Genomic DNA, 27,315 nt, shown 5'->3' on the forward strand with positions numbered 1-27,315 from the left:
ATGGAGAGGACTGGGGGGGACGGGGACGGGGACGGACGGACCAGCGGACGACGGGTACCAGTCTGCAATGGTGTTGCTGGAGATGGGCTCGGTCCGGTCCAGGATGGAGGAGGCAGTGAGGGGCAGCAGAAAGGCCTTGCAATGCCAAAAACACAATGACTCTCCTTGGTTGTTTTGCCTTCTGGGGAGATGCCAGAGATTTCTTCCCTGAAACGAGGTGCTGACACAACCCACCAAACTCCCAAGTCCTGCCTTTAGTCCCAACCGAATTCCAGTCCTTGGAAGCAGGTGGCGGCGGCGGGGGAAAGCAGATTAAATTTTGACCCAGGCATGCGCACGCCACGCATGCACAGCGAAGCAAGGCCACCGGTGCGCAGCTCCCTGTCCTGCCCTTTGCACTGGCCTGCAGGGCTGGTTATCCCGCCGTAACTGCCACCAGATCCGACGTGAGAATAAAAGGCTGCAAAGTGGTTTGGTTTTGCTTCGGAGCCAGGTGCACAGATGTGAGGTAGCAATGCTTCTGAATACCAGGGAAGTGCAGGAGGGGAAGTGTTGCTCTTGTGCTCGGATCCTGCTTGCAGGTTTCCCAAAAGAAGCATCTGGTTGGCCCTTGCGGAAAGAGGATCGAATCCCCGTGATGGGGTGAGCTCCCGTTGCTCTGTCCCAGCTCCTGCCAACATAGCAGTTCAAAAGCACACCAGTGCAAGTAGATAAATAGGTACCGCTGCGGCGGGAAAGTAAACGGCATTTCCATGCCCTCTGCTTTCCATCACGGTGTCCCATTGTGCCAGAAGCAGTTTAGTCCTGCGGGCCACATGACCCGGAAAGCTGTCTGTGGGCAAACGCCGGCTCCCTCGGCCTGAAAGCGAGATGAGTGCCACAACCTCATAGTCACCTTTGACTGGACTTAACCATCCAGGGGTCCTTTACATTTACCTTTTTGTCATTCATGCAACATCTGGAGGGCGAAAGGTTCCCTTGAAGGTGTAGCTGGGTCAGGACCTCCACGGGAGCATTCTACGCTGCAACGATTTGGCCAGGCATAGGCAAACCTGGCCCTCCAGATGTTTTGGAGCTACAACTCCCAACATCCCTAGCTAACAGGACCAGTGGTCAGGGATGATGGTAGTTGTAGTCCCAAAACATCTGGATGGCCGCGTTTGCCTATGCCTGGATTTGGCTATATTATGTTGCTTGTTGCAATCACTCTCTTAGCATCCCCCTCCCTCCGTAGCACGACAGAGTGCTCAGAGCTTGGTTTGCTAACATTTGGCAACTCTCTTTCTCTCTTTCTCTCTCTCCAGATGGCGCGGCCAATCCAGGTAAAGCCGGCGGACAGCGAGAGCCGTGGAGGTAGTTGTCATCTCTCCTTGTTTGTTTTTGTCCCCTGCACCCACTCAACCCCTTGTCCTACCACCCTACTCAGGGAGGCCATTAAAAGTGAGCCCCCTTGTTGCTGTGGATAAAATCAAATATTAGCTCACAGTTCCTAGTGTTGTCCTCCCCTTAAAATCTCAAAAGCCACCTACCTCTGTAATCAAGAATGTTGGTGGTGGTGGGGAGACATATTAGGAAAACATATAAATGCAAGTTGTTGTTTTTTTACAATACGAAGGTGTATCAATAGATAGAACCACAGCATCATGAAATCATAAAGTTGCAAAGGAACCCAAGTGTTATCTAGTCCAGCCCTCTGCAATACAGGAATCACAGCTACAGATGACCGTCCAACCTCTATTTAAAAATACCCTCCAATGAACAAGAGCCCACCAATGTCTGAGGAAGTCTGCTCCATTGTTTGGCAGCTCTTGCCGTCAGAACGTTCTTCCTGATGTTTAGTCGATATCTCCTTTCTTGTCTCTTGAATCCGTTGGTTTGAGTCCTGCCCTCCAGAGCAGCAGAAAACAAGCTTGTTCCTTCTTCCATGGGGCAGCCCTTGAGATATTAGGAGGTGGCTATCATATCTCCTCTCAGTCTCCTCTTCTCCAGGCTAAACACACCCAGCTCCCTCAACCATTGCTCATAAGGCTTGGTTTCCAGACCCTTGATAATTTCAGTAACCCTCCTCTGCCCACCTTCCAGCTTGTCAACATCCTTCTTAAATTGTGGTGCCCAGAACTGGACACAGTATTCCAGGTGTGGTCTAACCAAGGCAGAACAGAGTGGGACTATGACTTCCCTTGATCTGGACACTAGACTTCTGTGGATGCAGCCTAGAATAGCATTAGCTCTTTTTGCTGCTGCATCACACAGTGGACTCTGGTTGAGCTTGTGGTCCACTAAATTAAAATCTTAGCAATAAGGATCTGTGCAAGACTGGAAAGTTAGGTGTAGAGCAGGGTTGTGGAAACCTCCCAGTGCAGCCCTCCAAGGGTGTGCATCTGGCCCTCATAACTCTTACCCAGGCCACAGCCCTCATGAGCCTTAGTTTTGCCTAATCGGAAAGTAGCCTTGAACTCTGGATCCTGTAAAGTACTACACTTGGGCAAAAAAAATAATGAAAGGCACAAATACAGGATGGGAGACACCTGGCTTGAGAGCAGTACATGTGAAAAGGACCTAGGAGTCTTGGTAGACAACAAACTTGACATGAGTCAGCAGTGTGATGCAGCAGCTAAAAAAGTCAATGCAATTCTGGGCTGCATCAAAAGGAGTATAGCGTCTAGATCAAGGGAAGTAATAGTACCACTGTATTCTGCTCTGGTCAGACCTCACCTGGAGTACTGTGTCCAGTTCTGGGCACCACAGTTCAAGAAGGATACTGACAAGCTGGAACGTGTCCAGAGGAGGGCAACCCAAATGGTCAAAGGCCTGGAAACGATGCCTTATGAGGAACGGCTTAGGGAGCTGGGTATGTTTAGCCTGGAGAAGAGAAGGTTAAGGGGTGATATGATAGCCATGTTCAAATCTATAAAAGGATGTCATATAGAGGAGGGAGAAAGGTTGTTTTCTGCTGCTCCAGAGAAGCGGACACGTAGTAATGGATTCAAAGAAAGACGATTCCACCTAAACATTAGGAAGAACTTCCTGACAGTAAGAGCTGTTCGACAGTGGAATTTGCTGCCAAGGAGTGTGGTGGAGTCTCCTTCTTTGGAGGTCTTTAAGCAGAGGCTTGACAGGCATATGTCAGGAATGCTTTGTTGGTGTTTCCTGCTTGGCAGGGGGTTGGACTGGATGGCCCTTGTGGTCTCTTCCAACCCTATGATTCTATGATTCTTGCTCGCCTGGGTGGAGGCTGGAGATCAGTGTCCGTCTGTGTGTAGAAACTAGCCTATTGTAGAAGGGTGAGATATGCTTTTGGAAGGCTGTCCAGAAACCTCTTGCTTTCTGATATAATCATCCCCTCTTTCTCTACCTGCTGCTTGTAATCTTATAAAACCTCCCACCACGTCCTATGCAAAATGCAGGGTCTGTTGCAAAGCATTTGCACACACAGGTTTTTTTTTCCGGTTAGGGGACTTTGCTAATAAAATAAATATATTTCTTCTCTTAGTATTCATCACACAAGCTTCAGCACAATCCTGTGATACGCATACCGCCTGGGATGATCATGCCTATATGTCTGATCTATATGCAAAAAACCCCAACAACAACCCTTGCATAGAGAAGGTTAGCATGTCAGGGCCCAGAGTCCTAGTTTAGCCCTCCCCCTGAAGAGCTAGTTGTCTAAGTGTAGGGCAGTGTCTGGTTTGCTTTATTTTTTTTTAAGAGAGAGGGAGTGGGAGCATTTAAACCTCTGGTACTTGACTTCATTCTGAATGCCTCCCTTAAATCACCCCCAACCCGAGCTCCAAGGATGGAAAGTTACAGAATTTCAGTAGATAATAAGATTTTGTTCCACTCTCCCAGCCGAATAGCACCCTCCAGCTTTGTTTCCCAAAGCTGGGGCTGAGCTTTACTGCCCCTGCAGCTGGAGGCTCTGCCCTTAAGCCAGGACCTTCAACAGCCTCAGATAGGTTCTGACCATCCCCCTCTACAGTTGGGGGGGGGGCGGAGAAAGTGAACTCTCCTCTATCTCGCTCTCTCATTGTTGGAGTAGTGTTTCCATGGAAACCCATCATTTCCCAGAGGCTGCTGTAACTCAGGGCCAGATGGGCTTTTCGGATGTAAGAGGAAGGAGGAGGGGAAAGATGTGGGGAGTAACTCAGGATAAGACGATAAAGAGCATTTTAAAAGGGGGGGGGAGGCAGGGAGAAATGGCTGTGTTTGTTGTTAAATAAATTAGGTCATGCAGATAATCGGCCGCAAAACGCACCTTGGTTGGCTTATCCTCTTATGTGCTTGGCTGCACAAGTTGTAGCCAAGCTCAAGTTTGGAGCAGTGTGTGTGCTCACATCCGATCAGAGCTACTCGTTTGACTCTCTCCTCCCCTACGTAAGAACATCCCTGCTTCTGGATCAGGCCCAGGTGGATCAGGCCCATCTGTCTCGAGAGACAAGGGAGTGTGCCACCAGCAGCAAAATGACTTCATCAACTACGAACCACAAAAGCAGGGATCCCCTCCAAACCTGTGCCGAACTCATAGAATCGAAGCGTTGGAAGGGGCCACGAGGGGCATCTAAGTCCAACCCCCCCCCCCCGCGATGCAAGAATCTTTTGCCCAACGTGGGTCTCGAACCCACCACCCTGAGATTTAGAGCCGTATGCTCCGCCAGCTGAGCTATCCCATATTCCCTGCCGCAAGCAGCACCTGTGGATAAAAGGAAGTGCACATTGCTCGCCTTCATCACTTTGGCAGATTTTGAGCATGTCGAATGAGGTGCTCTTTCGATCACCAGGTTTGCTGACCAGGCAGGTGAATGTGGAGGCAAAAAGTTCTGTTGCACCAGAGAACATGGGTAGGCAAACTAAGGCCCCGGGGCCGGATCTGGCCCAATCGCCTTCTCAGTCTGGCCCGCGGGTGGTCTGGGAATCAGTGTGTTTTTACATGAGTAGAATGTATGCTTCTCTTTAAAATGTATATCTGGGTTATTTGTGGGGCATAGGAATTTGTTCACACACACACCCCAAAATATAGTCCGGCCCCCCCACAAGTTCTGAGGGACAGTGGACTGGCCCCCTGCTGAAAAAGTTTGCTGACCCCTGCACCAGAAGATTGTCAGAAATCTGGAGCTGATCCAAGTTGCTTTCTAAGGTCCTGGGGCGACCCCCCGTTTCCCATGAGATCTCAAGCGTTTTCATTCCAGGTGTCTGGCATTGCAGGATCACAAAATATCTCTCTGAAATCCTGGAGGATTCTTGATAGAGGACCTGTGGTGTTGGCCCTCGCTCATTTTGCAGCGTTTTGCGGCATGCAGAACTATTGTGAACGTCATAGGATCGGAGAATGTTGCGTCTTGGGATGATACCTGTGACACCCAGTTTCAGTTTCAATTACTCAGTTTTGGGGGGCGCTGTAAAACGTGGGGTTTTCGCTGCAAAATGCAACAAAGCTATTGCCAAACTTTGGCAGCAGTTCGAAGCAATTCAGACAATGTTTGGGTATGAACCCTGGCTTAATGTATCAATTACTCGGTTGGGGGGGGGCGCTGCAAAAGGTGGGATTTTTCGCTGCAAAATGCTGGAGAACGGTTGCAAAACTTTGGCACGGGTTGGAGCAGGACCCCAAATTTCATAGTAAACAAAGCTGGCCAAGTATATGGAGATCTTGGACTGCCTGGATGACAAGCCCCCCCCCCCATTCTCCAAAGGGAACATACAAATATAAGAGGATCCTGCTGGTCCTGGATGAGGCCCATGGCCCACAGGGCCGTCTCAAGCACGTCAGGTGCCCGGGCGCTGTGGTGTGGAGATCTCTCTGGCGTCCCCGCCCCGCTCCGTTTCTTGCCGCAGCTGGTGGGCGGACGCAGGCGCGGTGCCCCCCTACCGAGCTGGCACCCTGGCACCCCGCACCACCCAGACTACCCCTAGAGCCGGCCCTGATGGCCCATCTACGCCAGCATCCTATTCTCACCATCAGATGCCTTTGCTGGAAAGCCCACAAGTGGGACATGATTCCCAGCAAGTGGTTTTCAGAGGCTCTTCCAGCTCCACCCTAAGTCTGTCTTCCCCGTGGCCAATTTTAGAGACAACTATTATGGGGCGCAGCGGGTGGCGCTGCGGGTTAAACCACAGAGCCTAGGGCTTGCTGATCAGAAGATCGGCAGTTTGAATCCCTGAGACGGGGTGAGCTCCCGTTGCTCGGTCCCAGCTCCTGCCAACCTAGCGCCGCAACCCCAGAGTCGGTCACGACTGGACCTAATGGTCAGGGGTCCCTTTACCTTTACCTATTATGGGATGGGTACCATGAAAAAACCCTCACACCGAGCATTCCCTTCCCAGTCTTAAATTCAGTTCTTCACATTGCTGCAACAATTTGCAATTGTGTGTGTGTGTGTGTGTGTGTGTGTGTGTGTGTGTGTGTGTGTTTAAAATCCACATTTTCCCACCCAGGAGTTGAGCAAGCAGTTTCCCCGAACACAATGCTATGTCCTGTATGTTATCTTCAGTAATATACTATTCATTCTTACGCACCCCCATAAAATGCTTTTTTTGTGTAAACATTGCTTGGCTGGGGGGAACTGCATTGCAAAATGCAGATAAGCATGAATTTTGAAGGATCATAGAACCACGGAATTGTAGAGCGGGAAGGGCGCCCAGTTGTCATCTAGTCCAACCCCCTGCAGTGCAGGAACCACAGCTAAATAATCCCTGGCTGAGGACCACCCAACCTCTGTTGAAAAATCTCCAGTGAAGGAGAGTCCAAGGGAGCTCTTACTATCAGAAGGTTCTCGCTAACAATGGCATCTCCTTTCTTGCCATTTCCGCTGCATTTCCATCTGCATATTCTTGCGGAAAGTGCCAATTTGATAGTTCTGTTTCTGAATTGAATTTCTCACCCGTCCCTGTGATGCAGCTATTCTTCCTTTGGCCCCACCCAATGGCATAGCTGCCAAGTTTTCCCTTTTCTCACGAGGAAGCCTATTCAGCATAAGGGAAAATCCCTTTAAAAAAGGGATAACTTGGCAGCTATGCCCAATGGGGCTTGGGAGGAGACTCTGAATCATAGAATTGCAGAGTCGGAAGGGACCATGAGGAGCATCTAGTCCAACCCCCTGCAATGCAGGAATCATAGAATCATAGAGTTGGAAGAGACCACAAGGGCCATCCAGTCCAACCCCCTGCCAAGCAGGAAACACCATCAAAGCATTCCTGACATATGCCTGTCAAGCCTCCGCTTAAAGACCTCCAAAGAAGGAGACTCCACCACACTCCTTGGTAGCAAATTCCACTGCCGAACAGCTCTTACTGTCAGGAAGTTCTTCCTAACGTTTAGGTGGAATCTTCTGTATTCCTTCTTTCTTGAATCTTTCCCCTCCCCCCCCCACGTAGGGCTCAAACCCGCGACCCTGAGATTAAGAGCAGCACTGGGAGCAATCAACCCATGAAGGCAGCACCTCCGCTTTCCCCCAGACACCATTCATTCACATGGGGGAGAGGTTTCATCTCTGCCCCACACTCCTGTCACTGTGGGGGGGGGTATGTTTCTGACCTGTGCATCTCGGTAAACCATGCAGATGAAGCAACTGCAAACTCCTCGCCGCTTCCCAGCATCTTTGCTTCGTGCAAATATTACATATCGGCACCCACACACATTGCCAATCATAATTACAGGCGCTTTGCTAGAGATGAGTACAGGTACAGTAAATAAAGGAGCAGGCTGGGGGTGTGTGTGTGTGTGTGGAGGGGGGTGAGGTTAGGAGGGGACAGCAGCAGACCCTACACACATGCATTTCCCCCTTCTCTCCTTCCCACTCCGCAGCCGTGCTCATGTGGGCATGTGGCTTGCCACGACGGCTCTTGTCGCAAGCAGTGTGGCTGCCCAGCCTGGCGACACTAATTGGTTCAGGCAGGACTTCCGCTCGGGGCTGCCTGCGTCAGATGCAGAAAGCGAGATCCCAGAGCAAGGGAGCGCCGAGGCTGTTTGTGTGCTTCTGGTGGCTTAGTCATCGGGGAGGGAGGCCCCCCCCCCTCCTGCTCCCACTGGCCATGGACCGGCGAAAGGGAGATGTGGAGCAGGTTATCCCCATTTGCTGCTATTATATTTATATCCAACCTTCCCCCCCCCCCCACCCGGGCAAAGACTCAAGCAGGAGTGCCAGATTGGCCCTGCAACTGTGGGTGCCCGGCGCTCTGAGTGCCATGCAGCGTGCATGGCGCTGGCACCGAAATCTGTGGGTGCCTGGCCCCTTCGTGGGGAAATTTGTGGGTGCTCGGCACCCAGGGCCCCAGGGAGCTTGGCACCTATGGACTCAAGGCAGCTTACAGATACATTTTTTTTAAAAAAAGAACAGTTAAAAACATGGATACGGATGGGGGGGGGGACAACGACCCACAATCATTTTTAAAAATTAAACGTTGCTAGAGTTAAAACCATACAGGTGAAACTCGGAAAATTAGAATATCGTCGTGCATTTATTTCAGTAACGCAACTTAAAAGGTGAAACCAATATATGAGATAGATGCAGGACGTGCAAAGCAAGATTTGTCGAACCTTATTTGTTGTAATTGTAATTAATTGTCGTTAGGTGGGTCAATTATAAATGGAATGGAATTAATGAAATGTAATAGCGATGTTTATTTTTGTTACAGGTAGGTAGCCGTGTTGGTCTGACATAGTCAAAACAAAATTTTAAAAATCCTTCCAGTAGCACCTTAGAGACCAACTAAGTTTGTCATAGGTATGAGCTTTCATGGGCATGCACACTTTCTTCAGAAATCTGAAGTATCTGTGTATCTGAAGAAGTGTGCATGCACACGAAAGCTCATACCTATGACAAACTTAGTTGGTCTCTAAGGTGCTACTGGAAGGATTTTTTAAAGTTTATTTTTGTATTATTGTAACCATTTGTTTTATTACTGTGGAAGTTCCAAAAGAAAGCATTTGTAAAAATTAAAATTAAAATTAAAAAATAAGTTACATTACTGAAATAAATGCACTTTTTGACGATATTCTAATTCTCTGAGTTTCACCTGCAACCAATTTACATACATCCAACTGATGTGCGCTTGTGCGCATTGCTGCAACCCAGATGTGGCCGGAAAAGGGGGTGTGGCGGGGGTTTAGCAGGCTTATGCATGATCTGCTGTTGGGGTCCATTAATCGGGCCTGAGCTGCCTTGGTCACTGAAAAGCCAATAAATGCCATAGACAGAGGAGATTCCCATAATTCCCATCAATGCATGGTGGGGGTCAGGAATGAATGAACCCCCCCCCAATGGAAAACAGTTATTGCCTGTACACAAAAATCTGTTTAAACGATGCAAACGATTACAATCAAAACAGCACCGCTCCAGCCCTTTTGTGGAAAGCAGTCAGTTCCACAAAGCCTGTTAGAACAAGATTCTTCTTCCTTGCCGGCAGGAGAACAAGGAGGGTGGCCGTCTAACTTCTCTAGGGAGGGAGTTGCCTGGGAGCAGCCCTCTCCCGAGTCCCTACCTGTTGATCCATTGCATTTGTAAAAAAATCTCAAAAATGGGACTGCGCTCTCAGCGGCAGGCCTTCACTTCTCAAAAACCCCAAGCTCCAGCGAGGCTGGAATAGTGCAAAAGGCTACATACCAAAAATAGAAACTGAGATAATTAAATGCTGAAAATGTGAGTCTAGTTGTATTTCGCTAAGGCCTGCACACACGCACAACATTTTGTTCTGGAATGCGTGGAGATCGAGTGCTTTGTACATAGTCTGTGCAGAATCTAGATATGTTGCATTTTTGTGTTTTTTGGCCCCTGAAAAGCAGGTATTCATTTCATAAAATTTATACACTGCTTGACTGCAGCTTTCAAAAAAGATAAAAGGAATAAAATTACCAATAAAAAAGAAATAACAACAACAATTTATTTGTCTGCCCCCCCCCCAAGTTAAAATAGCAATGTTCTTAGTCGGGTGAATGGTCCGCCTAGCTCATTGTCTACACTGACTGGCAGCAGCAGCTGTCCAGCCTTTCAGATGGGGCGGGCTTTCCAACCCTACCTGGAGAAACTTGGGACCTTCTTCACGCAGGGCAGGTACCCAGCCTGCGACGGACCTCGCAGCATGCAGCTTAGGGACGGGAAACCCCGTGCCTCACAGCCCATCTCCAAAAATCAAAACAGAAGCAATCTCTTTCCAGGTCACTGCGTCCTCCAGCAGATCCTGCCCCCTTTGCAATTCCTCCTGACATACGTCGCCTCCAATTGGCTCCCCTTACAAGGCAGACCCTCTGATCCTGTCGCTTGCAATAAGGCATCCCTTGCATACTTCCTCAACACGTTCCTTTCCTTTGTCAACGCCCCCCGTGGGCATCTGTGCGGCACCCCACTGGGGGAATGTCACATTTTTTATCCTTTTGCCGAGATGACTCCTCTTATGGGTTTAAAAAAAGAGAGAGAGGATGCAATATACCCTGTGGAGCTGTCATCTCCAGAAATATGCCCCCAAAACACTTTACCTAAATCTGCCCTGGTGATAACTGGTTGCTGCGTCTTCTGAAGCCCAGGAATAGCAGCCCAGAAGGAATGCAAAGACACTCTCCCTCTTCATTAGTAGAGTGAAGAAAAAGCCCTGCCAGGAGCTGTGGTTTCATCGGGCAGCTCAGATCTTGCAAAGCTTTCGAGTGCAGCCATTGGCATATTCAGTGCAAGATAACCCACTTTCTCTGATAAGAAAAGCTGTGGGTTCCTTGACCTATAATGAATTATGGAAGATGTACCCATATATAGGACTTACCCATATATAGGCCTTCTCGGTGGTGGCACCCGCCCTGTGGAACGCCCTCCCATCAGATGTCAAAGAGAAAAACAGCTACCAGATTTTTAGAAGACATCTGAAGGCAGCCCTGTTTAGGGAGGCTTTTAATGTTTAATAGATTATTTTATTTCATTTTTCTGTTGGAAGCCGCCCAGAGTGGATGGGGAAGCCCAGCCAGATGGGCGGGGTATAAATAATTTATTATTATTATTATTATTATTATTATTATTATTATTATTATTACTTTGCATAATTTCTCGATCAACATTTACTATGCTGCATGCTGCATTCTCCTTCTGGTGGGATGCAGGTGGTGCTGTGGTCTAAACCACTGAGCCTCTTGGGTTTGCTGATCGGAAGGTCGGCAGTTCGAATCCCCGCGACAGGGTGAGCTCCCATTGCTCTGTCCCAGCTCCTGCCAGCCTAGCAGTTCGAAAGCACACCAGTGCGAGTAGATAAATAGGTACCACTGTGGCGGGAAGATAAACGACGTTTCCGTGGACTCTGGCTTCCGTCACGGTGTCCCGTTGCGCCAGAAGCGTTTTAGCCATGCTGGCCAAATGACCCCAAAAGCTGTCTGTGGACAAACACCGGCTCCCTCGGCCTGAAAGCGAGAATAGTCGTGTTTGACTGGACTTAACAGTCCAGAGGTCCTTTACCTTTTTTACCTCTCTTTCTGGTAATTCTAGGAAGGGTAGGATTGCCATATTTCAAAAAGTGAAAATTCAGACACAAATGTTGTTCAGGACATTTGCCAACACGTCTGGATTTTCCCAGACATTGCAACAATTTCCACCCGGGCAGTTTCAGACTGCTGTATTCTAGCTTTGAACGAATGTATGGCAACTCTAAGGTTTCTGAGATATCACAAGCTTTCCTGCCATGCCCTTTGAAACATACCTTCGATAAGGGCCAGAAACACCCTCAATTTTAAAAACAGGCACACATTCACAAGTGAGCTGGCAGCCAAAGCACATTCTGTGGCTTCGTAGTTGTTGCAAAATCTCAGCCTTCATGCTGCTAAATGAACTTCAGCCCCAAATGATTCTTGTTCCCCTACCTTTCCACCTTGGAAACTGTCATTCTATACAGGGGACAAGGGATCTCTAGCCCATCCCTACCCCCCATCAGAATATAGAGAGCTTGAACCCACGGCCCTGAGATAAAGAGAATGACGTCACCTTTGCAAAACTAGTATCTTTGGGGTTCCTTGGGGTAGTAGATTGCCTCCTCTTCCCCCCTTCCATCCTGAGAGACCCACAGAAAGTTGATGGTTCTGTGGTTTTCTTTTCTTTCCCCCCCTCTAGGGGACAGGAAGCTCTTTGTGGGAATGTTGAACAAGCAGCAATCTGAAGAAGACATCCTGCGCCTCTTTGAACCTTTCGGGGTAATTGACGAATGCACGGTGCTCAGAGGGCCCGACGGCAACAGCAAAGGTCAGTCTCTCTGGTCCTCCATCCATCTAGGATGGGGAACAACTTGGAACCATAGAACTGTAGAGATGGAAGGGGTCATCCAGTCCACCCCCCCCCCCCGCAATGCAGGAATCTTTTGCCCAACGTGGATTTCGAACCCACCACCTTGAGTCTCGTGCTCTACGAGCTGAGCTGTCCTTTCAAGCACAGACTTGACCTCTTCTTGAAGGGAACAGTTGTTTGCAAATTCAGTCTGTTTTTTTTCGAAACTGGTTTCACTCCCAAAGCATCCCTCGGAGAACTCTGGGAATTGGCTGTCCTCATTCTTTGCACTCGAGTGCCTCACAGCATCTCTCACGGGGGGGGGGGGGAATAACAATAGCATAAAGGCATTCACCATGAGGACTAGGCTCTTGCTTTTGCATTTATGCATTGCCAGGTTTGATTGGCGAGTTTTGGAGAGCCATTGTAATAAATAATTGGTGGTGGTGCTCTTATACCTTCAGCAAGGCTATTGGCTATTGTAAAAGAGGGGGAAACACCCTCTTGATGTGCTGTGCAGGGTTGCAAGTTACTGTGGTGTGTGAAAAGAGTTGGGAACCTCAGGCTCGAGAACCCAATGTGGCCCCCAGTGCTCTCTGCCTAGCCCTCAAGACCACACCTTCCCGAGTATTTGAACTGTGATAACGACTCTTCCTTGACTCTCTCTCTCTCTGTGTGTGTAAAAACTTACAAGCTTTGTGTGGCTGGAAGGTTGCCTATGCCTCAAAAGTCATGCCGTATACAGGGTGAGTCCTTTAAAAGAGGCCCCTTGGATACAGAGTACACATGTTCCACAGGGCCTCTTTGAAAAGACTCACCCTGTACTTGCTTGAAACAAAAAATTAAAAAATTCCTTCCAGTAGCACCTTAGAGACCAACTAAGTTTGTCATAGGTATGAGCTTTCGTGTGCATGCACACTTCTTCAGATACACTGAAACAGAAGTCACCAGACCCTTATGTATAGTCAGAGGGTGGGGAGGGGTATTACTCAGAAGGGTGGTGGGAATGGGTGATTGGCTGATAGGAGTGGTAAACCTGTTGACGACTGTTAATGACTGTTTGAGGGCTCTAGGAAAAGGGGACGACAGAGGACGAGATGGTTGGACAGTGTTCTCGAAGCTACGAACGTGAGTTTGACCAAACTGCGGGAGGCAGTGCAAGACAGGAGTGCCTGGCGTGCTCTGGTCCATGGGGTCACGAAGAGTCGGACACGACTAAATGACTAAACAACAACAACAACAACAACAACAACAACTGCAATTGGTCTTGCAGGAAAAAGCAAGGGCTGAAGAAAGCTTTATCATGTATAATGAGATAAGAATCCAATTCAGACCAGGTCTCTCCATGACAGTCGTCAACAGGTTTACCACTCCTATCAGCCAATCACCTATTCCCACCACCCTTCTGAGTAATACCCCTCCCCACCCTCCCACTATATATAAGGGTCTGGTGACTTCTGTTTCAGTGTATCTGAAGAAGTGTGCATGCACACGAAAGCTCATACCTATGACAAACTTAGTTGGTCTCCAAGGTGCTACTGGAAGGATTTTTGTTTGTTTGTTTCGACAATGTCAGACCAACACGGCTACCTACCTGTAACCTGTACTTGCTTGTAATGTGGAGTTGCTCCTGGGATGAATGGAGGCCATGGGGAATTAAGTAGGGTGGGAGGGCATGGGAATTTTGCACAAAGAGGGACCCATGGGGAATTAAGTAGGGGGGGCATGGGAATGTTGCACAAAGAGGGACCCATGAGATTCTTCCCTCCCATTTGAACAGGGCAATGTTCCATAAACTATACTTTCCTCCAGCTCTGTTCTCACTTCCAGCTTTCCTTTCTGTCCTCCTCTTCTGTGTCTCTCTGTCTCCTCTGACGCCCTCCAGGCTGTGCCTTTGTTAAATTCTCCTCTCACACGGAGGCCCAGGCAGCGATCCACGCCCTTCATGGCAGCCAAACTATGCCTGTGAGTAAGGTACTGTCAGAATTCGGGGTGGGTGGGTGGTCGGGTTCCTTTGGGGTGTGGGCCAGCGTCGCAACCGGACATTTGCCCAAGGTGAGTCGAAATCCTCCAGAAGGGAACGGCTGGTGGGAAAACGAGTTACAATATGGTGGATCTGTGTGGGAAGTTTGTGGGGGTACCAATGCCGCCCTATCCAAGGGCTCAGCTATACAGCTGCAAATAAAGCGCTTTAAGTGCATTTTAAGTGCAGTGTACAAATGTAACACTAGATGGCGACAGGGAGCTATGCAAAATTCAATGTATTTTTCAAAACGTTTTTTTTTATAAAAGCGTTTTTGCAGGACCACAACTCCCATCATCCCTGGCCACTGGTCCTGATGGGAGTTGTACTGCAACAACTCCTGGGGACCCAATCTTGAGAAAGGCTGGGTTAGAGCGTTGGACAAGGACCTGGGAAAGACCAGGGTTCAAATCCTCACTCAGTGACCCTTGGGGGTAAGTAATGGCCTCTCAGCCTAACCTACCTCGCAGGGTCATCGTGGGGATGAAATGAGGAAGGGGGCGGGAACCATTTCCTTGAAGCCCTTACAGGAAACGGTGGGATGTACATGCAATAATAAAAATAAAAATAATTAATCTGTGCATTGCAACTAGCTCCATCTTAGAGCTCCTCTCTTGCCCAGGGTGGGTGGTGGTTCGGTAATGCCTTTTTAAAGATGATGGCTGCCACCTACAGTTATTGTGCTTAAAAATAAACTTTTTTCAAGCTGCCTAATTAATTGACAGCATTTTTTTAAAAAAAGTTATTTAATCGAACCAATTTGTCCACTAAATTCTGCCTTCCGAACTGTTACGGATTTTGGATTATGTGGCCAATTTTGTGGTTGTACTAAGACCTGGGAGAGTCGAATTAGAATCCCCACGCAGCTCCTAGGGATGACCAGTTGCAGTCTCTCGCGAGACGAACCTACCTCTCAGGGTTGTTGTGAAGATAAAATGAGGCAGGGGAGAACTGTGTTCCTTGGAGGGAAGGTGGGATTAAGTAAATGTGCCCTTCAGATTCATTTCGGCCTGGCGAGGCTCTCAGATGCTGCTCTGATTAGATTTTTATTCTCTCTCTTTCTTCTTTGGCTACCCTAATTTTCTTGATCTCTCTCTCTCTCTCTCTCTCTCTCTCTCTCTCTCTCTCTCTCTCTCTCTCTCTCTCTCTCTCTCTCTCTCTCTCCAGGCAGGTTTTAGCAGGGAGGGTTGGGTGTGGGGTTTTTTTTGGGGGGGGGGGAACTGTTAATGACTATCAGTGGGGCTTTGTAGGGTTCCGGGCAGCTCTCACCAGATTGGCCACCGAGCTGCGCTCGCTGAAAACAAGACTCCAGTCCACATGATTTGGAATAAAGGGCTGATTTAAATCAGAACTGCCCTGTGCAATGTTCAATTGCTGGCCCTCCTTGGCTGCTCTCGCCTACACTGACTTGCAGCAGCTCTGGAGGGAGTCCTCCTTGGCTGCCGCTGTGCTAGAGAGGAGTGGCAGGCAGGAGGAGGCTCCCCACAGCGGGTCTCATGCCAGTGGTGGAATCATAGAACTGCAGAGTTGGAGGGCACCCCTAGGGTCATCTAGTCCAACCCCCTGTAATGCCAGAGTCGTGGCTAAAGAGTCTGACTCCTGTGCCTCTCGACCCATTTTCCCCCTTGCCTTTCCCTCACATGCCCATCTCGCTCCGGTTGACCTTTCCTCCTCCTCCTGCGAACTAGGGCGCTTCCTCCAGCCTTGTGGTGAAATTTGCCGACACGGACAAAGAGAGGACCCTCCGGCGCATGCAGCAGATGGTGGGGCAGCTGGGGATCCTCACGCCTTCCTTTGCGCTGCCCTTCACCCCGTACAGCGCATATGCTCAGGCTGTGAGTATCCGCCCGTACGCGAGGCATCAGAGGGAGGGCTGTGTGTGTGTGTGTGTGTGTGTGTGTGTGTGTGTGTGTGAATTCAGGGTGTGTGTTTGTGTGTGCCTGCATTCAGTAGGGCATTTCCTTGAAGCCCTACTTCAAGGAGAGCTGCATGGGAAGGATTGTGGAATTTGGATATAAAATTTACAGCATGTTATGGCCTAAGACATGGGTAGGCAAACCAAGGCCCAGGGCCCAGATTTGGCCCAATCGCCTTCTCAATCCGGCCCGTGTGTTTTTACATGAGTAGAATGTGTCCTTTTATTTAAAACTCATCTCTGGGTTATTTGTGGGGCCTGCCTGGTGTCTTTATATGAGTAGAATGTGTCCTTTTATTTAAAACGCATCTCTGGGTTATTTGTGGGGCCTGCTTTACATGAGTAAAACGTGCCATTTTAATCAAAACACACCTCTGGGTTATTTGTGGGGCCTGCCTGGTGTTTTTACATGAGTAGAATGTATCCTTTATTTAAAACGCATCTCTGGGTTATTTGTGGGGGCTGCCTGGTGTCTTTACATGAGTAGAATGTGTCCTTTTATTTGAAACGCATCTCTGGGTTATTTGTGGGGCATAGGAATTCATTCATCCCCCCCGCAATAGAGTCTGGCCCCCCACAAGGTCTGAGGAACAGTGGACCGGGCCACTGTTGAAAAAGTTTTGTGACCCCTGGTCTAAGAGCCAGCGTGGTGTAGTGGTTAAGAGCGGTAGACTCGTAATCCGGTGAACCGGGTTCGCGTCCCCACTCCTCCACATGCAGCTGCTGGGTTGACCTTGGGCTAGACAAACTTCTCTGAGGTCTCTCAGCCTCACTCACCTCACAGAGTGTTTGTTGTGGGGGAGGAAGGGAAAAGGAGATTGCTAGCCGCTTTGAGACTCCTTAAGGGGAGTGAAAGGCAGGATATCAAGTCCAAACTCTTGTTCTAAGTGGAAATGATATGAAAATGATATATCATTGGTATCTACCGGTAGCACCGAGTAAACTGGCAAAAATGTATAAATCTAAATCAAACAAATTTTGGAAATGTAAAGAGAAGGAAGGTTCTTTTTAAACGGCCTCGGTCCAGTATACCTGAAGGAGCGTCTCCACCTCCATCATTCTGCCCGGACACTGAGGTCCAGAGCCGAGGGCCTTCTGGCAGTTCCCTCCCTGCAAGAAGCCAAGTTACAGGGAACCAGGCAGAGGGCCTTCTCGGTAGTGGCACCCGCCTTGTGGAACGCCCTCCCACCAGATGTCAAAGAGAAAAACAACTACCAGACTTTTAGAAGACATCTGAAGTCAGACCTGTTTAGGGAAGCTTTTAATGTTTAATCGTTTATTGCATTTTAATGTTCTGTTGGAAGCCGCCCAGAGTGGCTGGGGAAACTCAGCCAGATGGGCGGGGTATAAATAAATTATTATTATTATTATTATTATTATTATTATTATTATTATTATTATTATTATCATTCTTTTTAGTGGTGGTCCTGTAGCAAGGTTAAAGATACTGGGAAATGAGAATGAATTGAAAAAGATGTTCAAAATAACTTTTATTAAAAGGGGAAAAAACCAGAAGCTTTTCTTTTGGGAATTATAGGGACAAAATTGTATAGAAATTTATCTATGTACACTACTACAGTGGCAAGATTGTTACTTGCCCCAAAGTGGAAAGAAGCAGAAGTCCCAGCAAAGGGAGAATGGATGCAAAAGCTTATGGAATAGGCAAAAACTTACTGGAAGAATAAGAAATCAAGATAACAAATTCTTTATAAAAGAATGGAAATGGTTTATTGAATATTTACAGATAAATTGTAAACAGATTAAAACATTGGCAGGATTATCGTAATAGCCTGCAGTTTTATATAAGAGTATAGATTTAAAGTGGATGAATAAATGAGGAAATTAAGTCAATTTGGATCTGCAGAATATATGAACAAATAAATTTAAGGAACCACAGAAAGAGGGGGAAGGAAGTCAAATGTTGAAATGTTGAATGGATTGTAAAATTAATGAAATGTATAAATTTGAAAAGTATAAAACAACAACAACAAACGTTAGAAGAGGAGCTTGCTGGATCAGGCCAGTTGCCCGTCTAGGCCAGCATCTGTTCCTCACTGTGGACGCCCAGATGACGGGGAAACCAGCAAGCAGGATCTGAGCACAAGAGCAGCCCTCCCCTCCTGCGGCTTCCAGCAGCTAGGATTCAGAAGCATTGCGGCCTCCAACCATAGAAGCTGAACCGAGCCGCCAATATATATCCCTGTGTGGTGTCATTGCTGCGGATTGTTACTTGCACACGCTCAAGGCATGCCGCCGACCAGGCAGTGGCACGTAAAGGAGCAAAAACAGCACCCCGGAAGCGTGAAAATGATGCAAAAACAGCGTTGTGCAATCCCAGGAGCATTTTGCACCGGCCTATGGAAAGTTTGGACAAGGAGGTGACAGTAAGAGCTGTTCGGCAGTGGAATTTGCTACCAAGGAGTGTGGCGGAGTCTCCTTCTTTGGAGGTCTTTAAGCAGAGGCTTGACAGCCATATGTCAAGAATGCTTTGATGGTGTTTCCTGCTCGGCAGGGGGTTGGACTGGATGGCCCTTGTGGTCTCTTACAACTCTACGATTCTATGAGGTTTGGAGGGAGCGATTGTGGTGGAGGTTTGGTTTTCTAAAGGGTTCCTAGAGGTTTTGGAGCAGGCATCCCCAAACTTCGGCCCTCCAGATGTTTTGGACTACAATTCCCATCTTCCCCGACCACTGTTCCTGTTAGCTAGGGATCATAGGAGTTGTAGGCCGAAACATCTGGAGGGCCGCAGTTTGGGGATGCCTGTTTTAGAGGGGGTTTGCAGGCTTTTTCTATGGTGTTTCCCAATAGGCACGATTTCACTTACACACACACACACACACACACACACACACACACAGCCTCGGAAAGTAACCTCTGCATCACTTAGAGACTTGCCTGCATTTTTCGTTTCTTTTCTCAGCTGATGCAGCAGCAGACCGTCCTCTCGGCATCTCATGGAAGCTTCGTCAGCCCAAGCCTCACCTTCTCCCCCTGCCACATCCAGCAAATCGGCACCGTCAGCCTAAATGGCTTGCCAGCCACTCCTGTTGCACAAACCTCAGGTGCGTGTCGTTGGTTTCAGGGGTGGGGAAGTTTTCCCAGCCTTCTGGGCAAGCTTCTAAGGGCCGCATGCGAGAGGGAAAAGGGGCCAGAGCAGCCAACGTGATTTTTGCCATTGTACGCTGCTCCCCTCTCTCAGCCCCTTCTGCCTAATGATAGACGCAAGCTAAATCCAGTAGGTTTGTACTTCTCTACTATATGACCAGCTCAGATTTCGATCCAACAAACTTTAATATTTTCCACAATCCAGATGGAGGAGGATTGCTGGTTAATTTTATATTTTCTGCCATGCATGGTAGAGAATGCAGGACTTCTGACCTGGTACAAGGCAGCTCCTCTCCTTTTTTTCTCTCCCTGAAGAGGTAGTTCAGTGGGAAGAGTATCTTTTTTTGCATGGATAGTTCCCAGGTTCGATTCCTGATGGCCCCGGTTGAAAAGCGTGTGCGAAAGATGCCCCTCAGCGTAAATAGTAGACCAGGCTTCCTCAACCTCGGCCCTCCAGGTGTTTTTGGCCTGGAACTCCCATGATCCCTAGCTAGCAGGACCAGTGGTCAGGGATGTTTAGGGAGCTGGGTATGTTTAGCCTGGAGAAGAGAAGGTTAAGGGGTGATATGATAGCCATGTTCAAATATATAAAAGGATGTCATATAGAGGAGGGAGAAAGGTTGTTTTCTGCTGCTCCAGAGAAGCGGACACGAAGCAATGGATTCAAACTATAAGAAAGAAGATTCCACCTAAACATTAGGAAGAACTTCCTGACAGTAAGAGCTGTTCGGCAGTGGAATTTGCTACCAAGGAGTGTGGTGGAGTCTCCTTCTTTGGAGGTCTTTAAGCAGAGGCTTGACAGGCATATGTCAACAATGCTTTGATGGACTGGATGGCCCTTGTGGTCTCTTCCAACTCTATGATTCTATGATGGGAACTGTAGTCTCAAAGCACCTGGAGGGCCGAGGTTGAGGAAGCCTGCAGTAGACGAACAAGCACCTGCTGTAAGGTTGCTTCTGAGGGCGAAAGGCACGTCTGGATGCAAGGAGGGGCACGCTCCAATGCTGTCCCCAGAGCTGTTAAAAGGAAAGTTACATCCACCTGCTTTTCTGCCTCTAATCTGCAGGGTTACACTCGCCTCCTCTCTTGGGCACGACTGCCATCCCGGGACTGGTGGCACCCATCACCAACAGCTTCGCAGGAGTGGTCCCCATTCCCAGCAGCCATCCCACCTTGGAGGCAGTTTATACGAACGGGCTTCTTCCCTGCACAGGTAGGAAAGGGGAAAGGTGGTGGGGTGTGGGAAACAGGAACAGAGAGGAGGATATAGATGGGCAGCCTATGGTCCTCCCAGACGATGCTGGACTCCAACTGTCATCTCTCCCAGAGGCGTAGCAAGCCCAGGTGGTACCCGGTGCTGTGTGTGTGTGTTTTTTGTTAACCCCCCCCCACGCGGCTCTGGCTCTGTTGAAAAGTGAAAAACAAGAAATGCAAAAAAAAACCCTAGAGCTTACAGAACAAAACTGACTTCAGATATGAAATCAGCATTGAAAGAACATATAAGAACAGTTGAAAAATCTCGTGCAACAGAAAATTTAAAAAATGTTCCCCAGTGGGGGGCGCCGAGGGTCACCCCCTCTCCAGGGTGGCACTCGGGGTGACCCGCCCCCATCACCCCCCCCTTGCTACGCCACTGAATTCTCTCCCAACCACCATCTTCAGTAAACCTGCTCATTCTAGTCCTCAAGATTCTGAGTCAGCTTTTGGTCGCTGGCTGTTCGGTTCTGATGTCTGTTTGGAGCAATGGTTCAAAATGCTGTTGCGACTCCCAATTCCCACTCCCAACTCCGATTCTTTTTCTTTTTTGCTCGTTCGCATTTTAGGACTTCCTCCCTTCTTCTCAACAGGTCCGTTCCTTTAGAAAAATAAAATAAGATCTCTCCTCTTTTAGCTCAGAACCCATCGGTAGCAGAGACTATGCACCCAGCCTTCACGGGAGTCCAGCAGTATGCAGGTACTGTGTGCGTGAAATAGCCCTCTTCCTCGGGGAAAGCTGCCGACATCAGTCGCGCTATAGGCAAACTCAGGGGGCGGTGTGCCGACAGGATCGGAGCCAAGAACAGCCCGCTGCAAAGCAAGAGGCGGGGGGTTATGGGAGCATTTGCCGAGGTTTACAGAAAGGCCGTGGCTCTTTTTTGTAGCAGGAGCAGAATTACCTCGGGGTGAGAGACACAACTTTTCCAAGCTGCAATTCCAAGCGATTGGTTTTCAGAGGCATATACTAGTAGCTAGAAGCCTCTGAGAGCTTCTCTCCAGCCCATTTCCAAGGAATACGTGGTTCTCCACCCTTTGCCCCCATTTTATCCTTACAAACAGCCCTGCGAAGTCGGTTAGACTGAAAGGCGGCAACTGGCCGTTCATAGAATTGTAGAACTGTGGAGCTTGGAAGGGACCCCTGAGGGTCATCTAGCCCAACCCTGTCTGCTCCTCAAGGTCCTCAACCAGTGAGGGGTCTGGCTCAGTGTGGCCACGCGTGGCCACGTAGAATTGTATGTGCAGTTGGGAGGGACCCCCCAAGAGTCATCAAGTCCAACCCCCTGCAATGCAGGCTGCCACAAGGTACTGCACTGCAACAAGCAGAACTCGCCGGGAACTGCTCCCTGGGCCTTTGGGATTTACCACTTTGGAGTTTGTGATGGGATTACACCAGGCACCCCCAAACTGCGGCCCTCCAGATGTTTTGGCCTACAACTCCCATGATTCCTAGCTAGCAGGACCAGTGGTCAGGGAAGATGGGAATTGTAGGCCAAAACATGTGGAGGGCCGAAGTTTGGGGATGCCTGGATTACACCTTTTAAGCTGACCAGTACCCGATGTATTTTTTACTCTGTGCTATTCCTTTGTTGAGCAGTTTGAAAGCGCATCAAAGTGCAAGTAGATAAATAGGTACTGCTCCAGCAGGAAGGTAAACGGCGTTTCCATGTGCTGCTCTGGTTCGCCAGAAGCAGCTTAGTCATGTTGGCCACATGACCTGGAAGCTGTCTGCGGATAAACACCAGCTCCCTCGGTCTATAGAGCGAGATGAAAGCCGCAACCCCAGAGTCGTCCGCAACTGGACCTACCGCAGTTTCAAAATATGTAGAATGACTAACCTTAAGCTCACTGCTTTTGAAAACTTATAGAATTACAGTGGTGCCTTGGTTTGCATATGTCTTGGTTTGCATACGTTTTGGATTACAAACATGTCAAACCTGGAAGTGTGTGTCCCGGTTTGCAACCTTTTTTTGGATTACAACCCATTTTTTGTGTGGATTACAAACAAATAAATTTTGGAGGCCCCATTGGCGAAAGCGCACCTTGCGTTACAACCTGTTTTGGTTTACAGAACGACCTCCAGAACGGATTATGGTTGTAAACCAAGGTACCACTGTACTTAGAATAGAATTGTACAGCTGGAAGGGATCACGAATATCATCTCGTCCAACCCCCTGCGATCTTTTGCTCAAACCTGCAACCCTGAGATTAAGAGTTTCATGCTTTAAAACAAATATACAGCAGAGTTTGACTCCGTTCTTTAACTAGGAGCCCACCTGAATGCACACATAGGCAAGTGTATTTGAAGTATGCAAGATTGCAGAATTATATGGGCTTTCCATGAGCAAAATGGACACGGATAGATATTTGCATTGCGGTGACTGGAAATTCTAACTTGAATCTGTATGTTAGTAGCCTTATTTGTTGCTTTTTTCCTTTCCTTAATTTGATTATATATATATATTTAAAATGCAAGCTGTATATAGTATTAGGCTGAATTTATTGACATTGTTTTGCTCTGATTTGAAGCATTTCGCATTTTGATTTTCGGCCAACGAAATTTAAAGAAAGAAAAATATGTTTTAAAAAACCAAAATACATGAAAAATAATCAAATGAATGCTCTGTCTCCCTTCTCTTTCCCCGCCCAGCTGTCTACCCAGCCACCACCATCACCCCGGTAGCTCAGCCCATCCCTCAGCCCCTTCCAATAATTCAGCAGCAGCAAAGGGAAGGTAAGTCGTCTTCCGGGTCCAAAGGCAATCTTCCCTTGTTCCATTTAGAGCACTTGTGCCTCCCTGCCCCACCCCTCAGCCATGCCGTCAGTTTTAAACAGGCCAGCCCCTGCCCATGGAAAAGAAAAAGACACAAAAGGAAAAGGAAGTGGGGAGGGAAGAGGGGGGAAAGTAAACTCAGACACCAATCATGTTCTTGAAATGGTAGCTCTTGCTACAATCAGCTGGGATGAAAATGGTTCTGGAGAAGGAACCTGGGTTTTTTTTGGGGGGGGATGAGCTTTCAATGGAGTCGATGGAATGAGTTAGAATCACAGCAATCACATACCTGCCAAGTTGCTGTCAGAGAAATAAGGGACCGGGCTGGAAATAGCAGACCGGAAGTAGCGCTGCCGCCATTTTGGAACTGGGCGGAGCATGCTCAGAAGTGACTTTTGATGCTGCTTTGCCCAGTTCCAAAATGGCCGTCGCGCCAGAAGTCGCATTTTGGAACTGGGCAGAGCAGCATCAAAAGTCGCTTCTGAGCATGCTCCACCCAGTTCCAAAATGGCCGCCGCGCCAGAATAAACCGGGGGGAAACAAAAAAATCCATTTTTTTCAGCTAGGAACAGCTGGAAAAACGGGGATTTCCCGGGGGAAACGGGAGACTTGGCAGCTATGCAATCATAGAAGGGGTCCTGAGACTTAGTGTGACTTAGCTCAGCGGTGAGGAACCTTCTGGGCTCCGCAGGCCACAGCCTTCTCAGAATCGGTCAGGATGTGAAGGGTGGGTGGGACCTCCCACCTGTCACTCACTGGGGACCACAATGACTGTGCTGAGCTTAGGACTTCAAAGCACTTGCAGCAACGCTATACAGTGGCACCCGGGGGCAGGGCATCGCTACGTAGCACGCATGTGTGGCATCGCTACGTACCATGCATGCATAGTACGTAGCGACGCCACACATGCACATGCACGCTACATAGCTCCGCCGCCGGAGGCGCTGGTCTAGCGCCGTACAGGGATGATGCAGGGATCCTCCTGCACCCGTGAGCAAAGGATGTGCAGCATCGCTACGTACTACGCATGCAGCCGCGAGCAGAGGATCCCTGCACCATCCCCGCTGGAGCGGTGCCGCTCGGCTTGGGAGTCACGGGGGACGCACCGAGTGTCACCCCCCTATAAGGTGGCATCCGGGGCGGACCGTCCCCATCGCACCCCCTTGCTACGCCAGAGACGCTATATTCAGGGCGGTGTGGGTGGTTCCTCTGCACAGGGTGCTGAGCTGAGGGGGCAAAAAAAAAGATTGAGAAGATCCATTGGGGAGCACAAGATTTTGGCCTCACACAAGGTGCCGTATTATGAAAGATTACCAAAGTCCGTCCCTGCCTTGCTGATAAAAACTAAAAAAATTGCCCCCCCCCCCAGTTTTGGCCAGGTACTTCATGCAAACCCCTTCCTGGATTAGCATCAGAATTCCCTGCAGAAATGGAAATGATAATTATTATTATTATTATTATTATTATTATTATTATTATTATTATTTATATACCACCCTTAATCAAAAGATCTCAGGACAACATTAGGGTGCGTTCAGTCGCATTAGCATCCATGCTCCCCAAAAATGCTCACCCATCACCACAACCACACTGCTCACATGGAATGAAATTTTAACACACACACACACACACCCCAAATAGATATAGGGTTAGAAACCAGAGACCATCTCCCTGGTAAGCAGGAACCTTTGTGCCATATTTAGGTAGCATTTGATCAGAGTGTTTATAAAGTACTTGATCTTTTCACGTGCATGCTAGAACTCCCTGCCCTCAGTACACAACTGCTGAGACCTGCCAAACACCAATCCCCGTATAGACCCGCCCGCCCAAACGTTTAGAAAGCCAGTCTCTTTTTAGTCCATTGACATTTTAACTTTGCAAATGTCTTAAATGACCCCTGTTCGTTTTTCCAAGTGGCGAACTGTGGGGAGATCTTTGTTGAAGCAGAAAATTCCAATGCAGACCACGCCCCCCCCTTCCAGGAAACAGGCATGCCATGCACAGTCAGTGCAGGATTTAACCCTGCCCGTTGGACAATTTTTCAAGTGGCATCTGCTGGTGGGAGGGGATAGTTTGGTGGAAACTGCTTGCTGGAGGACCACTCAAATTCCTTCATAGTGGCCAGAGGCCACTTAGTGGGATGCAAGCCAAAGAATGCAACAGGCTCGTGGTCACTCAAGGGTGTTTCGTTGCTAAACGGGGGGGGATTTGAACCCAATGCCTCCCTGCTCCTCGATTGATGCTCTAACCAGTATGCCATGCTGCCTCTTTCACTTCAGGCCCCGAAGGATGCAACCTTTTTATCTACCACCTCCCTCAGGAGTTTGGCGACAACGAGCTCATGCAGATGTTCCTTCCCTTTGGCAACATCATCTCCTCCAAAGTTTTCATGGACCGGGCAACGAACCAGAGCAAATGCTTCGGTGAGCGATTGAGGGAGGGTGGGAAGAGGGGCGGCTGCAGGGCGGGCAATGGAAGCACCCGGTTTGGAGAGGTCCTTTGCAATCTCCTTTTGTTTTAACAACCCTGAGCGTCTTAGTATCGTCAGCAAACCTGACCCGCTCTCTGCTCATATGCCTAACTTGAGGCTGCGACGAATGTCCCCCCTCTCTATTACTAAAATGTGACACAGGAAACCAGAGGTGAAGCCACCCCCACTCTTCTCCCGCCGCCTCCAAATAAACAGCTTTATTCTTGTGGGTTTATAAGTAAAGAGACTCTCCTTCCAGCTCACGTGACCTGGTATCAAAAAATACACCTGTTTGATAGAATAACCTCCTGCCACCAGTAAAGGGTCTCTCTCTCTCTCGGCTTGATTCCCCCTACTATAAAAGTAAAAGTTGGCAACTTGTTGACACCCCAGGTTATCTTTCTAAGCCTCCTCAGTGTTACTCTACGACACAAACTTTTGCCTCTTTTCCTGAGGTAGGTTTTGCCCTCTAATGAGTTACCACTTCCGTGAGTCCCGATACCTTGCTGGAAAAATAATGACGATACTTCTTGGCACAAAAGAGAAGAATTTTATTAACCTTAGAACCTAGTTGTTTCTTTAACGTTACATGTGTTTATAAGCTACGTTTCGGTTGTAGATCATCTCCGCCAAACATTTAACATCGAGCTTTCCTGAACCTCATCTCGATCCCCACGATCCTGTCCTCTCAACTTTCTTCTTCACACCTACCCACTCCCTCTCCCTCTCCTCAACTGACAAACCTGGCTGCTCCCTCCTTTTAAACTGGGGACAGTCCCGCCCCCACCAGAATGTTATGTCAGTCAGGCTGGAGGTGGATTAACTCTTTCCCAGCCAGGTAGGAATAAATATTTCAAAACCGTGTCAATCCGTTACAGAGGCCATTTATGAATGGTGGCTTTAAAAGAGAATTGGGCAAATTCGCGGAGGATAATTCGCTCCTGCCTGTGGGCTTCCCTTTGGGGGCATCTGGTTAGCCACCGTGAGAACAGGATACTGGATGAAGAGGGCCCATTGGCCTGATCCTGAAGGGAGACAAGGGTCATCTAGTCCAACCCCCTGCCCAACACGGGGCTCGAACCCACAGCCCTGAGATGAAGCTTCTCCTGCTCTACCGACTGAGCTATCAGGCAGAGCTCGGGGGCTTGACGTGCTTCAGGAATAGGGGAGCTTGTCATCATCATTATTTATTTCAGAGTTATACAATCATAGAATTGTAGAGTTGGAATGGACCCCAAGGGTCATCTATTCCAACCCCCCTGCAGTGCTGGGAATTCCCCCCCCCAACACGGGACTCAGACCTACAACCCAGAGATCCTGATCTACCGACGGAGCTATGCTTACATTCTTATGACAAATTCGCTTGTGTTTTATTCCCTTCCTTTCTTCTCTTTCTCAATCTTTGCCTCCCCCTTTTATTCAGGCTTTGTGAGTTTCGACAACCCATCCAGTGCCCAGACAGCCATCCAGGCTATGAATGGGTTCCAGATCGGCATGAAAAGATTGAAGGTGCAATTGAAGCGGCCTAAGGACGCCAGCCACCCCTACTGA

The 27,315-nt window shown here is 48.6% G+C and overlaps 1 protein-coding gene across 1 annotated transcript; it reads left to right on the forward strand.

Annotated features, from left to right (window-relative positions):
• LOC118087073 (CUGBP Elav-like family member 5) lies at window positions 1-27,315 on the forward strand. The gene is made up of 11 exons (XM_088671364.1): window positions 1-54; window positions 1,305-1,353; window positions 12,075-12,203; window positions 14,110-14,189; window positions 15,936-16,082; window positions 19,083-19,224; window positions 20,334-20,480; window positions 21,159-21,221; window positions 23,172-23,255; window positions 25,574-25,717; window positions 27,188-27,315. The coding sequence occupies exons 1-11, from the start codon at window positions 1-3 to the stop codon at window positions 27,313-27,315; spliced, it is 1,167 nt and encodes a 388-aa protein (XP_088527490.1).

This window comes from Zootoca vivipara, chromosome 6, assembly GCF_965207765.1.
Source record: "Zootoca vivipara chromosome 6, rZooViv2.hap1.1, whole genome shotgun sequence".
Taxonomy (NCBI): domain Eukaryota; kingdom Metazoa; phylum Chordata; class Lepidosauria; order Squamata; family Lacertidae; genus Zootoca; species Zootoca vivipara.